Source organism: Chenopodium album, chromosome 24 (genome assembly GCF_948465745.1).
Source record: "Chenopodium album chromosome 24, dcCheAlbu1.1, whole genome shotgun sequence".
Lineage (NCBI taxonomy): Eukaryota > Viridiplantae > Streptophyta > Magnoliopsida > Caryophyllales > Amaranthaceae > Chenopodium > Chenopodium album.
Window position 1 is genome coordinate 27,350,135 of NC_137857.1, and position 14,779 is coordinate 27,364,913.

General features: G+C 36.9%; 2 protein-coding genes across 5 annotated transcripts; one reads left to right on the plus strand and one right to left on the minus strand.

The window, feature by feature from the left end:
- Positions 1 to 6,644: 6,644 nt before the first annotated feature.
- LOC145611520 (uncharacterized) lies at positions 6,645 to 12,308 on the minus strand. Of its 4 annotated transcripts, none has more exons than XM_081666860.1 (14): positions 12,200 to 12,308; positions 11,879 to 12,085; positions 11,403 to 11,582; positions 11,157 to 11,243; positions 10,425 to 10,526; positions 10,304 to 10,339; positions 10,054 to 10,080; positions 9,900 to 9,962; positions 7,995 to 8,234; positions 7,642 to 7,822; positions 7,420 to 7,527; positions 7,165 to 7,244; positions 6,971 to 7,010; positions 6,645 to 6,863 (listed from the first exon to the last, which is right to left on the minus strand). In XM_081666860.1, the coding sequence occupies exons 2-14, from the start codon at positions 12,050 to 12,052 to the stop codon at positions 6,706 to 6,708; spliced, it is 1,476 nt and encodes a 491-aa protein (XP_081522986.1). In that variant the 5' UTR covers positions 12,053 to 12,085; positions 12,200 to 12,308; the 3' UTR covers positions 6,645 to 6,705. The 4 variants fall into 4 exon arrangements, with proteins under 4 accessions (XP_081522986.1, XP_081522984.1, XP_081522985.1 ...); XM_081666858.1 differs by having other exon boundaries at positions 12,196 to 12,307; XM_081666859.1 differs by having other exon boundaries at positions 11,879 to 12,055; positions 12,196 to 12,303.
- Positions 12,309 to 12,945: 637 nt separating this feature from the next.
- Positions 12,946 to 14,505, plus strand: LOC145610728 (uncharacterized). The gene has a single exon (XM_081666031.1). It carries the CDS (start codon positions 12,946 to 12,948, stop codon positions 14,503 to 14,505), a length of 1,560 nt encoding a protein of 519 aa, XP_081522157.1.
- Positions 14,506 to 14,779: the final 274 nt, after the last annotated feature.

The following is a 14,779-nucleotide window of genomic DNA, read 5'->3' on the forward strand; positions in this document are numbered from 1 at the left end:
GAAAATGTCCTTGTTTTCTTAGGATAGCATTAGTCACCATGTTTGAGTGGAGGTCGTAGTGAAGAGGGATTCTCTCATCTTCCTCTATCAAGGAGATCTCTTCGTTAAAGCCCCACAAATCTTCATCATTTTTATCATGTTCTACATTGATTAGTGGGTTCTCCACCGTTTTGATCCTCATAGGTGAAGCATCAATGGTGAGTGGTATTCCCCCAACTATGGCTTTCACTTGTTGGTGAAGAGATGAAGGGACGACCTTTAGATCATGAAGCCAAGGGCGTCCCAATAGTAATTTGAAGGATGCTTTAATGTCTACTACTTGGAATGTAGTGGCATGTTTAATTGCCCCCGCGTTATGCTCAAAGTAATTGTTCCTAATGCTTGACGGCGTGAGTTATCATAGGCTCTTATCCCTTGAGTTGATGGGGACAAATCCTCATCTCTTATGCCTAACATTCTTGCAGTCCTGAGGGGGCAAACGTTGATTACCTATCCATTATCCACAAGAGTCATAGGAACATTCATCCTCTTACATATTACTGTGAGGTTAAGAGCCTTATTGTACTTGTCACCTTCCGGTGGTAAGTCCTTATCCGAAAAAGTGACCAAGTTAATTGGACTTGGGAGATCACTCGTGAGGAAGTTAGCTAATCCCTCAGGAGTGGTGTCCGAATCTATGCCTACCTTAGCCAAGGCATCCATAACTGCAACCCTATGCTCTCGGGATGTGGCTAAGAGTTTCCATACATTCATTTCGACCTTGGTCTTTTTTAATTGTTTGACAACATCGTAGTCTTCTATGATTGGTATGGGAACTTGTTGAATGGTGGGCATAGATTGTGTTGTAATGGGAGGTTGCATTCTCCCGGACCTGGTGAGGACATCTATGGGTGAATCTTCTTCGTCCCAAATGTCGCTTACTGGGTATATTGTTGACAAAGGAGTCTCTTCGATATCTTTGAGGTAGACATCCTCGTCATCACTGTCCCATACTCCATTGATCGTGGCATCTTGTGGGATTTGGACTAGTTTCTTGTCATCAATCAGTCGTTGAACTAACTCTTTGAATTTAAAACAATTCTCTATTGTGTGTCCCCTTGATTGATGATATGAACAGTAGTACCTGTCTGTCCTTTTGAGTGACTCAAATGGTCTCGGTTCGAGAGGTTGGATCTTACCATTCTCGGAGAGCATTTTGAACATGTTAGCATATGACGTCCCAATTGGAGTATAAGGTTTATTACTCTTCTTGGGAGTGTCAATTACTTAAAGAGAGAAAGGTTTTTTCTCCTTGGGTGGAGGTCTACTCTTAAGCAACTCGTTTTGTTCTCTTAGAATCTCCTTGGTTTGAAACAGTAATCTGTTTACTTCAGCCATAAGTAGTGTTAATATGTATATGTCCTGCCTAGTCGCAGGCTCTTGGTCATAGGAATCAATGGCATCTTCGAAAATATCTTCTTCAACGGTCTTAATAGGTTCTATGAGACTAGATGGGTCCACTTGATTTTCTTCATCAGAAATGGCCAAGGAATCCGACAGTAGTGCGATGTTGATGCTTGGCTTCTTACTTGCAGGGGGCAATGGAAGTTTGTTACTATCAATCAAATCTTGGATGGCTTCCTTTAGCCTGCAACAATTTTCCGTAGGATGCCCCCTTCCTTGATGATACTTACAGTGTGCATTTGGGTTCCAGCTAGCCGTTCTCCTTTCGACAGGTGGGTCCCCAAATGGTCCAATAGGAGCTATAAGACCTTTTGCATGTAGGCGGTCAAATGCGGTGTCATAACTCATACCAATAGGAGTATAGTTCTTCCTAAATGGTTTCTTTCGTCCTTGGTTGTTATTCATAGCTAGGACTTCATTTAAATTAAAGGTGCCAACATTATTTGAGTGGGTGGATTTAGAAGAAGAAGGATTGTCGTTCTTCTTACCCTTCCAGCCACTGTTGGAGTTATTGTTAGCAGCTTTTTGTTTGGCTAAGTCGTCTTCAATATAGATACCAATATCATAGACGGCCTTAAAGGTGTGTAAATTGCTTTGGTACTTAAGATGTTTAGAGTATTTCTCTTGCAGGTTCTTAATGAACATCCTTACAGACTCTTTCTCACTAGGTACCTCAACCATTTTTGCAGTGGTCTCCCTCCATTTATTAAAGAAGGAAGTAAAGCCTTCATTTTCTTTTTGTTTTAGAATTTCAAGTTCCCTATGATCAGTTTCAACTTGAATATTACATTTGTATCTTTCAATAAAAGCACTTACAATGGATTCCCAACTAGAGGTCTTTTCTTTATCAAGAGAAAAGTACCACTATTGACACGCAGCTTCTAAAGACAAAGAAAATACAGAATGAAAGGCTTTCTTGTCTATCCCCTTAATGTTCATTACAGTTTCAAAAGCTCTTAAACGAAAATAAGGGTTATCCATAGGTTTGAATTTCGGGATGTCGTTGGCATTGAACTTCTGTGGGAGAAGGTCCTTATCCACCGAGACCCCTTGTGAGCTAATCCCTTAGAATCTAAATTCATTGGACAGTTTACCCAAGCTTTCCTGGATTAGGTTCATTTGTTGTTGTTTCACAGGGTCATTGATTTGAGGGTTAAACCTTTCAATATCACAGCCAAGTTAGCTACCTCTCCCTTAACTTCATTATGTTCTTCTTGACTAGCCATTATCCTCTTAGTTTTCCTTTTCCTACTAACCGGTTTGTCAAAAAGTGCTACTTGAACGAAAGTGTTGTCCTTGATTAGACGCCCTTCATTTCTTGCCCACGCGCTGTAAGTTAAACCATATTTGTTTTAATAACCCGACTCTAATCGACTTTGATTTTATGGTTTGAAAACAAAAATAAAGAGAAAAAAGCAAAAATAATAGGGTGCATATTTTAGGGATAGGTTCAATGAATTGGTTAATTGGAGGATTAATATCCGACTTACCCCCCTAAAAAAATGACGGAAAACACGCATTCAAGACTCCCTAGACATGGTCATAGTGTGACAAACATGTTATGTGTGTGCATTATATATGTGTGTGAGTGACATGCTTTGACTGTAGTGTATGACCATGGGACTTAAGTGCCTAGACTCAATTAAAGACTTGGACATGGTTTGAACCATTAATAAACTGATAAACTGATTAGTATACTGTTTAAGTAGACTCGTCGTGATGACTCGAGCAAGGAACTGGACTGTCGCTAAAACGGCAAAACTGTCGCCACTGTTTAAAGCCTGTCGATAGACGACAGGACTGTCGCCAGGCGACAGACACTAAACAGAGGCGCCACAGCCCAGATTTCCGCCCAAAATATTCCCACCTTTGAATTATTTTTTAACAATCCGACCTTTATACCCAATCCGCTTCTAATGGTCCTAAACGACTTAAAAGCGGCTAAGCAAGTTATCATTTGCAACTTGAGATTATTTGCACACATGGTACCACACGATTAGTCTAAAATAATATAACAAAAAAAAATTTAATAAAAAAAATTTTGAATTTTTCCCAATGACCTCCCCTCTACCCACCACCACTAAAACCACCTCCACTACCCACCACCATTGAAACCACCTCCCCTACCCAGCCCACCAGCCAAAACCACCTCCTTTACCCAACCCACCAACCGACCAATCGAAACCTACGGCCACCAGCTGTGATGGTTTTGCAATTCCGAGGCTGATTTATGGGCATTCGAAATTGCTCAAAATTGTGGTATTTGCCAGCGATTGTTGGTGCAACTGTAGTGGGTGGTAAGTGATCGTGATGGTGGGATCATTTGTCGCAGGTTTGTAGTGGTGCCTTTGCGAAGGAGAAGCAGCAATAGTAGGGCACTAGGGCTGCTATTTTTGGTGGTTTTACAGCTTGGTTGTTGGGGTCGGGTCAACCGGAATCGGGGAAGGAGAGGGAGAGGGTGGTCGGAATCGGGGAGGGAAAGGGAGATGGTGGCCGGAATTGGGCAAGGGGACGGTGGGTGGGCTGGTATCTGGGTTTCAGATTGTATTAATAAAATTTATTTAGACTGTTTTTTTTATTTTTTTTTATTTTAGACCAATCATAGCCTGACACGTGTCTAATAACTTGTAATAACAAGTTAGGTGACCGGTTAGGACCATTTAAAGCGGAAGAGGTATAGAAGTAGGATTATTAAAAAATAATCAAAAGGTGGGATTATTTTGAGCAGATGACCCAAAGGTCGGATTATTCCGGACAATTTTTCCTTCATGTTAATTACTCCCTCTGTGTATTTTTAAGTGACACAGTTTGACAGACACAGAGTTTTAGGAGATTTTATTGACTTTAATAAAATAAAATGTTAGTGGGGTAGATTGGAGGAGTGAGAAATGATAAAGTAAAAGAATGTGAGAGGGAGTGGGGACCATGAAAGGAGTGAAAAATGATAAAGTAAGAGATAGTGGGGGTGAAGATATCCCTACCTTATAAAAAGTATAAGATTACTCTTATGAATAGTGCATGGAACATTATACCCCTTAAAATGTTTGTTTACCTTCATACCACCATGTGTAATTTTGTAATTTTACTTAAGACCCATTAATCAATTAAAAATTAAATGAAGGATGGAATAATAAAGTTTAAGGTTATAGTTTAATTCTATGACAGCATTAGTTAATGGAAAACGAAAAGTTGTTGCTTTATGTGGGTGTTATTTTAAAGTAGATTAACTAAAGTTTAGAATGTAGCACAACTATACAACGTTCATCACATTTATCTATATATTTCAAATGTTACATTTCCGTACTTATCTAAAGATGTAATAATTGTCAACAATTTATTTCTTAGTATATGTGTTTAAAAGTATAGCTAATAGGTTTTGGGTGTCATGACAAAGCTATTACAACTCGACCATAAACATCGATAATGTCGGCTCCCCTAGTATTATTAAAATGTAAGTTATTTCTAAAAGAGGAAGTTGTCACTTTAAAAAACACGGCCGAAAATGGAAGTGTGTCACTTAAAAAAACACGGAGGGAGTACAATTTTGTTTATGAAATTTTACTACTATACATACATATTATCACAAATTGATATAAAGAGTATTGTATAGCTATAAAATAAATGTTGTGTTTAACAAATGATTTTTGAGATGGTTTTAAAAAATGATTTTTTAAATTTAAAGGTGGTATATTATTGGTAATTTTGTGTATGTTTTTGCACTTTTGCTAATAATTTTAGTAGAGATTTTAGTTTGTTGTTCGATTGATTTTAGATGTTTATTAAAAAGGAAAAATTAGAAAAAATAATCCCAACTTTCATCAATTTTTGTAGAATAATCCTAACTTTGGATTATACTAGAATAATCCGAACTTTAGGGGGTGTTCTTTTTCTTCAATCCCTAACCGGTCAACAAAAGTCAATGACCTACTATATCAGGTCACTTAACACGTGGCAAGCTCTGATTGGTCCAAAAAATTTAAAAAAAAAAATAAAAAAAAATCTGAAAACCCAGCCAACCTCCCTCCCCCACCGTCCCCTTCCCCTTCCCCCACCAGGGCCACCACCACAGCCAGACCGCCACCCCTCCTCTCTCCGAACTGCCGTCTGTCCCCCACCCCTTGTGCCGTCGTTTCTCCCCATTCTCGAAACCCCTTTCTATTCCCCCACGCAACCACCGAACCCCTTAATCGCATCCCCGAAACCCGGCCCCTAAATTGCAGCCACCAATCAAAACCCCAAAAACCCACCAACGAAAATGAAGGTTTCAAAGGAGGGGTTTCGAGGGAGTGTCCAAGCACAGGTGAATGAAGCATACAGTGACAAGCGGCGCTCAGGTGGCCGGGTTTAATGGCTGGGAGCAATTGAGATTTTGAGAGAAGATGAAAAGGGGTTTCGTGAGTGGCTGAAGCAATTGGCCGGCGGGAGGAGGTGTATTAGTGGGCGGCGACGTTCAGGCGAGGGGAGGGAGAACCAGCGGAGTTGGGGCAGCTTCTGGCGTTGAGGGTTGTCGGAGTTGGGAGTTTGAGGCTGGGTGTTTTTTTTATTTATTTAATTGGTTTGTTTTTATTTTTTTTTAATTTTAATTTTTTCTAACCAATTAACATGTGACACGTGTCACTTTTTAAAAAAATAAAAAAAAAACCTATTCAACCGGTCACCAGTTTTTGGGATTGAAGAAAAAGAACACTCCCTAAAGTTCGGATTATTCTAGTATAATCCAAAGTTAGGATTATTCTACCAAAATTGATGAAAGTTGGGATTATTATTTCTAATTTTTCCAATTAAAAATGCATTTATAAATAAGTATTCAATAATATGGCCTAGACCTGATCAAGGCCCACCTGAAAAATTATCGAGTTCGGGCAGACTAAAAAAATCCACTTTTTATATAATTTGTTTATTTGTCTATTAATATAGATTATGGGTCTGTTCACATTTACTTAATTTCAGTTCAGTCCGGCTCCAATCAGTTCAGTTTAGTTTGGCTCCAATCAGGTCAGTTTAGTAAATGTGAACAGGCCCTATGACATTATAAATTCTATATATACTTCGTATTTGATTGGAATGTTTTATCAAATTTTATTTGTTGGGTATAAATAATTCTTAAAAAAATTAGACTTACTGTGCATGACACGGGCCTTAAGCTAGTTTGTATTATAAATTATATTAATATGAAACACTTTAAAAATCTCAAATCAAAATTTATAACATTTTTAGACTAGTTGAAATACATTAGGCTATCACAATCTCATTATGTACAAGTCAAAAGGCTAACTTGTCCAACAAGCCTTCCTTAAGTCTACCTTTGAACCACATAATTGTTTTTTCCTCCTCGTCATCGAAATACTCTTCCAAAAAATAAGACCTGGTTTTTAAAGCAGACCGATCCTTTGGGAAGCTCATACCATGGTTACTTAAAGCTGAAAAGAATAGCATATATGATAATGACAATCCTATCAAATATTTACAATTTGATATTCGTATATTATATTTTACAAGGAGAAAATTTGAGATATAAGAGAGATACCAGTCTTGAAAGCTTTGAAGTCTACTTTCATTTTTCTCACCTGAACATAACAATGAAAATATTAGAAACTGACATGTAACAAGGGCTGCAAATAACACTGGAAAATTCCCTTCAAAAATAAAAAAAGCACACACAAATATGTGACAACTTCAGCAGCAGATAACCAAGTCATAGCGACCAATTAAGACATTTACCTCCTCCTCATTAGAAAAGCCAAAAGAATCGCCGAAAACCACCGCAAAGGCAAGATGTTCGAATTGAAGGGACTCTTGAACTGCAGCCCAAGAGAAGGAAAAGCTATGTTACAACAGGATTAGTGTTTTTTAACGTTTACAGCCAACAATATGACAACCCAAGATTATATACATGATTGCCCACATCAAAACAGGAAAATGTCCTCAAGGCCGCACCATAAACAGCTCAAAGTTACAAGGCAATAGGAAACATACCAGCCTTTGACAACGCAAACGCAGTCTCATATATGTGATAAGGAGGTTGATCAGCTTTATCATCGGCAATTCTAGATGCTGCAATATTCATAAAAATACTAGGGAGCTCTGCAGCAGCATGAACCCAACAGAATTTGTGTTAAATAAACACTAGTAGCAAAATAGACCTTGAAGAAAATAATAAAAAAAATATTTAAGTAAGGTCAATTTCAGAACAAGTACCATATCCTCTCTCACGAAAGGCCCACATAAAATGATCCCTTTTGATAAAATGAGCCCCTTCAGCCTTACGACGAAGTTCAGCAAGTTCACAAAAGTGAAATAAATTCTCGGACATAGACATGTCCTCTCTCAAAAATAAAAGAGTAAAAGGAGTAAGCGCACTCTCCAAGTTATCTTTGACCTGGAACATAAACAAGATGAAAATAGTTGGGAAAATTTCACGCTTAAAAAAGAGCAAATATTTGAATGTTTAAAAACAGCCCACCCTCAACCATTGATGAACCAGTAGCACACACCCCTCAAACATAAGGATATCAAAGAGGATTAAAACTTCGAAGGTTAAGCAAACACACCATCATTTTTCTCCACAGAATAATATATAATAAGTGACGTTTAAGAAGGCTGTCAAACTCTTCATGGGGAGACCTCTCTGAATTTAGCCACTCCTCCACAATAAAAGACAGTGAATGAGCATCTAAGCGGTACAAGGTTTCAATATCAATTATCTCCACAGCTTTGGCAACCAAGAACTCTTGACATTTCATATCACGATCCGTAAACATCTCCATCAGTAAAACTGTATATTGGTCAACCTGCTCCAGGAAAGAAGACCACGTCGTCAGCAAATATTATTTCTTTTGATGGCATTTCAATTTAAGCTTTAAGGTACATTCAAGTTCAACAGCTCGAGGAAGTTATGTGCTAGAATTGTGTATGAAAACAGAGAGTATTCAAGCTAGTATCAGAGATAGAAATAGCAGCCAAGGGATAAGTGTATTGCAATTAGCATAATTCATAATACAAGGCATTCTTTAGAGAGGAAGGTTCTCTCCAAAACAAACTTCAACAATAATTTCTGGATACCTACCCCCTATCCCACTAGCTCTATTTGATACCAAGGTCAAGTTTAACAAACTCAAGCAACAGCTAATACAGGGAATCAAAATAACAAACTTATTCTTGAGTTACTATTTGGCCCACTCCCCAAACTGATTCCATAACAAACTACTTCCAGCTCATCAAGCATTTCCATGCTTATTTTAGGCCTGCTCCTTGCATATGTGAAACGGACCTCAAGCCTAGACTGATCTCTTGCATGATGAGATGACTAAAGCACCCTGTGGATGCTCTTAATGATGCAGATAAGAAAGAAAACATGTATAAAATTCATTATCTTGAGTACTAATTGAGGAAATCTATAAGTTCTATAGAATTGAGGATTATTTGCATTTTCAATCAAATTATCGACAACATAATATTAGGACTTAGATTTAGAATATTACTATATTTACAACTAAAAAACAACTCCTTCAACCCTATTTCTTTGCTCCTTGTGGGCTATGCACACAAACGAATATGAAGAAAAAGGAGAGAAGAGTAATGGGGCTGGTATGGCCCCCATCATGTGTGAAAAAGTAGGGAGAATTTTTTATACAAAGAAATGAAGCAAATATTTGGGACTGCCTAAAAAGAGAAATAGGATGAAGAATTAAGGATTTGACTTGTAATAGATCATTAGATATATTCTTTTTCTTCAAGCAAATTTCAGGCTACAATATCCACATATATTATGGCATTATTTGGAGTGATTTATTAGTAAGAATTTAGAGTATTGGTTGGAGAAGTTATCCTTCCATTTTACAATCATTCTCCCATCCCACTGTAGCTATTCTAGAATCCAACCGAAGTCTTCCTATTATGATAGGCAATGGAGAAGATATCTAATTAAATAAAAATATACTTCTACCCTCTTTACAAAAATTTGACAAAAATGGTTCTCTAACAACATTCTGCCTTTGAAGTGTTTGAACACACTCTCAAAAGAAACAAAGGATGTTGATTGTCACATAACCCATCTTCCATTAGCCACCACCATTGCTTAACTTCCTAGGAAGAGAAGTGGCTATATGGGTGAAAAAAAGGCAACTTAATTTGGATGTGATCTAGAGGTGTTGCATCAACTGTACAGATGAGTATTTAGTCCAAATTAATGTAAAATTAATGCGACAAAACAAAGCAAAAAGTACAAGAATTGACATATAGGTTCACTTTATAGTTTAAACCAAGGATTATGAATAAAACAACTAATACTAAGCCAGATTAAATTTTTTTTAGACTTTAACAGCCCCCAGAAACCCAAGATAATATAAAGCAGTATTTTCAATTCAAACAAAAGTGTTCATACGTCTATGTATACCCTTCAACACAAAAAATGATCATTGATAAGCAAACACACTTATCAGTATTTAGAATTTTACCGTTAATCTAGGACAGAGTTTCACTTTTCTGATTGCTTTCAGAATCTTGTCATCAATAGTACTCTGTAATAACAAAAAAGCTCAGCAAATTATGAACATAACAAGAAAACCTGGTAGTCCGTAGTCATCAGAAAAGCAAGAAAAACCATGCTACCTTCATATTTTCCTTGCAGCGGGCAAACTGGGGAGACAAACAAAAAAAAAAAAAGTCAATATACAGCCATACACGGACGGGTTGAAGTTCCTATGCAAAATAGGTACGCCAAAATCTTCACAAATTCAAAAAAGGCATTCGGCTTATTGTCTAGCATCAAGTCATATCTTACTAAAGCAATAACCAAATTATTCATACATTCATCTTATGCACCAAGATGCGCAAAATATTAACTAGTATATGCACATACCACATAAGGCTTTTCATATGGGAAACTGCTATAATGCTGCACATTGAAAGCAAACATCAGAAGGAATGGAATCATCACATGGAAATGGCAACTAAACAACATCAATATTTCAAAGCGTTACCAAAACCATATTGCCAAGATCAATTTCGGTCAACAAAGAGTATCTTTCCCGGTCAACCTTTCTATGGAAAATCCACTTGCACAACTCATGAACTGATTCATTCTGCAACAGAAAAAAAAAAAATAAAAAATAAAAAACACAAATTATTGATCAACTAAACCCTTTAAATGGTATATTCACTTGCAAAACTCATACATTGATTAATTCTGTGAAAAAAATAAAGATACATGATTGATTGACTTAACTTGCAACAAAGATACAATGGCACTACTTTCCCATACCTTCCTTTAATCCTCTATACAAGTGATGTGATAGGACAATTTATTTTTACTATAAAAAAATATTGAATTTTGAGCTTTCAAGCTTCAATTTCAGAGTTTAGGCATGTAGTTTCATACAAGGCACCTCAAAAGGTTTTATGACAGTTTTTAGACGATAAAGTATCAAATAAATAATACCTTTCTTACTAATGGCATTGCATTAAAAAAAAAAAAAAATCAACATAAGCATACCACGTGCCTATTTGACATGTAAATAATCCTTTACAAAAAAAAAAAAAAAAAAAAAAAAAAAAATTGAGGAAAAAGGAGTACAACTTTTTCCTCATCATTCACCAATGAAAAAAATACATAAACTGAAGGAATACACTTGCAAATTGCTGATACCAGTTTTTAACCAAAAGGGCAAAGACAAAATGTACGGTACATTCCACACTAAACAGTAAACACACACCTTCTCTCCTATAGGAGCAAGTTCTTCCCAAAATTTTATTTGTTGATCAATAACTATGCGAGAACTTCCTATCCGGTATAAATCCTCCTGTCAAGTATAGATGTATAAACAATATAATAAGCATACAGCAGAAAGGAACAATGACCAATGACCAGACGCATGTCATCATTCTGGTTTGAAACATCCCAACTTTTAAAGACTATAAAGCAGAAAGAGGACAGGAGAAAATCACAGGAATTAGAGTACCTTGTCATACAGCAGGTAAACAAGAGTGGTAATTCCTTCGATCAGACTATCATAAAGTTGATCAGGTAATTCCTTGCAATCTCTTAAAAAATCTCCGCAACTATCTAAGATTAACTCTTTTAATCCAGCTTCCTCAGTTGCTTCCAAATGCTCATCAATAGTGACTTCATTAAGGTCGCTCTGGTTATTTTGCAATCCAATAGTATGAGTTAGTTCATAAACAGATTTTCATGCAATTTCTTCTCATTTTTACATTGTAAACTAGTAATTAACCCGTCCTTATGTTAAACTACATATATTCGTGCAAGGCTTATTTATAATGAAAATTGGTATACAAGCTTTTCCCTTTAATTATAGTGTATGATTTTGCCCAATATGCTATTTCTAACAATCTTACTAACCCAAAGCATATAATCATAATAATAAATAATAGAGATGGAGAATAACTGAAGAATAAGTAGATAGAAAAAAATTACAGCAAGTTTTGGCTTCTTCGACAAAGGTTCATCGCCTGGACTTCCGTTGTCCGACAAAGTCTTTCCAGCTTCTTCGTCTGAACTTTCGTTTTCCCACATGCTGTCCCATTTTTCATCGTATGAACTTTCGCTGTCCGACATCCTCGTCCCAGCATCATCGCCTCTGCCCGACATCGCCTCAATCAAGTTGGATAAACAAATTAAAAGCTAAAGCAGAACAATTAAGAAAAAAAAGTTTGAATAATAATCATAAAAATGGAATTTGGAAAGAAATTTAACAACAATACTTATAATTATTAGAAGAAATACAAACTTACCGACGAGAATTTGATAAGCCAAGAGGGAGAAGGTCAAGAGAATGAAAAAGTTAGGTTTTTTAGGGTTATGGAAATCGAAAAAGTGAGGTGTAGAATTTTAGATGAAGTGAAAGGGGGGAAAACTAAAATAGAAGAAATCTACTACCTCCGTTAAATGTTATCTGCAACTTTGGAGGAGTTTGCGGTTCACGATACAAAATTTGAGGGGTGAAAATTAGTTTAGAGGATTTAATTAAAGTAGAGGAGAGAGAAAAGCTGACCCCCCCACTTGCATTTGAGTGGGGAAATCTGTTAGTTTTAAGAGGGAAAGAGATTTCCCTCTTAAAATTTCACAAAAATTTCAAACAATCTGAATTTTTTGGAGATTCAAAACTCCCACCAAAATTTAAAAAAAAAACAGATTTCAGCAACTAAGTTTGAGCATTTATGAGGCATAAAAGGAGCCTCATTCATTACAATAGCATTCAATGTTTCTCCCAAAAGACAAGCCATGAAATTTTCAAAATTACACCATTAGTTTTCCAAAAGTTAGCACTAATCACAGTCATTAATTCCCTAATTATCCAAAAAATTATCCTAACTAAAGTCAGTGCTACACATCATCTTCACATTGACATACGCTTCATTGGCTTGGCACCTCCATCATCCATATAGCCTACCAGGAACGCCCCTTCTTCACAAAAAAAAAACCAGCAGGGACTCCTGTTTCATCAACCTAAAGCTGGAAAAATTTCATGTGTAGTAAAAGTCATGGCAGAGTATGAAGAAGGGGTGTTTTTGGATGTTGATCAACTGTTAACAGAAGAAGAACTAGCAGAGCTGTACTATGATTATGAAGAATACATGCAAGATAATGGCTTGTATGATGAATCTGATGATGAAGTAATGGAAGAACAGGGGCAGCAAGACAATGACCAACAGGGACAGCAACAAACAGAAGATCAAGGCAACATTCAAGCACCAACAAGCAGAAAACAACTTGATTTGCACAAGAAGAGGGAGATTGTAGATGCAATGTTACTCAAAATGCACAATGGCAACTTACCAAGAGGTTACATGCAAGAATTGTCACAGAAATTCAATGTACACAAATCAACAATCACAAGGGTTTTCAAGGATATCAAAAAACAGTTGGATCAAGGTGATGTGATTGATGTCAGGTCCAAAAAAATTGGAAGAACAGGGCCTAAACCAAGGGAATTTACTGATGAATTCCTACAGTCAGTGCCCCTGCACCTTAGGCAGACAGAGAGGAGTTATGCAGCAGCATTGAAGATATCTCATGTTACTCTTCACAATTTAAAAAAAAAAGGCAGGCTCAGAACCCATACAAGCAGCAACAAACTAGCTCTCACAAGTGACCACAAAATAGCAAGAATTAAATGGATTTTGTCACACATTAATCCTATCATTGGGGACTCAGACCCTACATTTGAGGATATGGACCATGTCATCCACATAGATGAGAAATGGTTCTATCTCAATCCAGATAAAAGGAGATTTTATCTCCTTCCAAGTGAGGAAGACCCACACAGAGTTCAACAGTCAACAAGATTCAAACTCAAAGCAATGTTTATGGCAGTAGTGGGAAAGCCATTGTATGGGAGAAATGGGGAACTACTACATGATGGGAAATATGGGATCTTCCCTTTCACAGTCAAAGAGCAAGCAAAAAAATCAAGCAAAAACAGGCCTGCTGGAACATGGGAGACCAAGGCAATACAAAATGTGAACAGGGAGGTCATTAGGGATATGTTGCTCACAAAAGTCATACCATCAATCATCTCAAAATGGCCACAAAGTCTAAGCAAAAATGTCAAAATTCAATGGGATAATGCAAGACCACACCAGATTCCAAGAGATCAAGAATTCATTGAAGCAACAACTGCAAATGGGTTCAACATTGAATTGGTGTTTCAGCCACCTCAGTCACCTGATTTGAATGTGCTAGACTTAGGATTGTTCAGGTCAATTCAGTCACTACAGTACCAATCATTTCCAAGCAACTTGGATGAGCTAGTCAAGAAGGTCATTGAGTCTTATGACACTTTCAAACCAGAGGTCAACAAGTACATATGGATCACTTTGCAAAAATGCATGATCATGATATTGCAAGCAGAAGGGGGTAACAAGTACAAAATTCCCCATATGAACAAGAAAAAGCTAGAGAATTTGGGCATTTTGCCAGACAAGGTGGAGGTGCAAAGGAATATAGTGCTGGGAAGTGTAGAGTTTCTAAACACAATGTTTAGGCCAGCCAATCAAGGGACTCAAGAAGCAGCAGAAGAAATGGAAGTGGATGCAAATTAGGGGACTCAAGTAACAAACCAGGTTTTGCACACTGACAACATTGACTGCCACACATAACCAGTTAACTTTTTTTTTTCCTTATGTTCTTGTTAATGAATAGGTGGTTAGGTGTATTTTGGTGATTTACATTGAACTAACACTTTAGGCAGTCAAATGTGTAGTCTTTTGTTTATGTGCATCAACTTTTCAAATTACTATGTCAATAAAATGACAAAGACAACTTTTTGAAGTGGTATGCAAAAAACATGTTCATCAGAAAGGTTTTTTTTTTTTG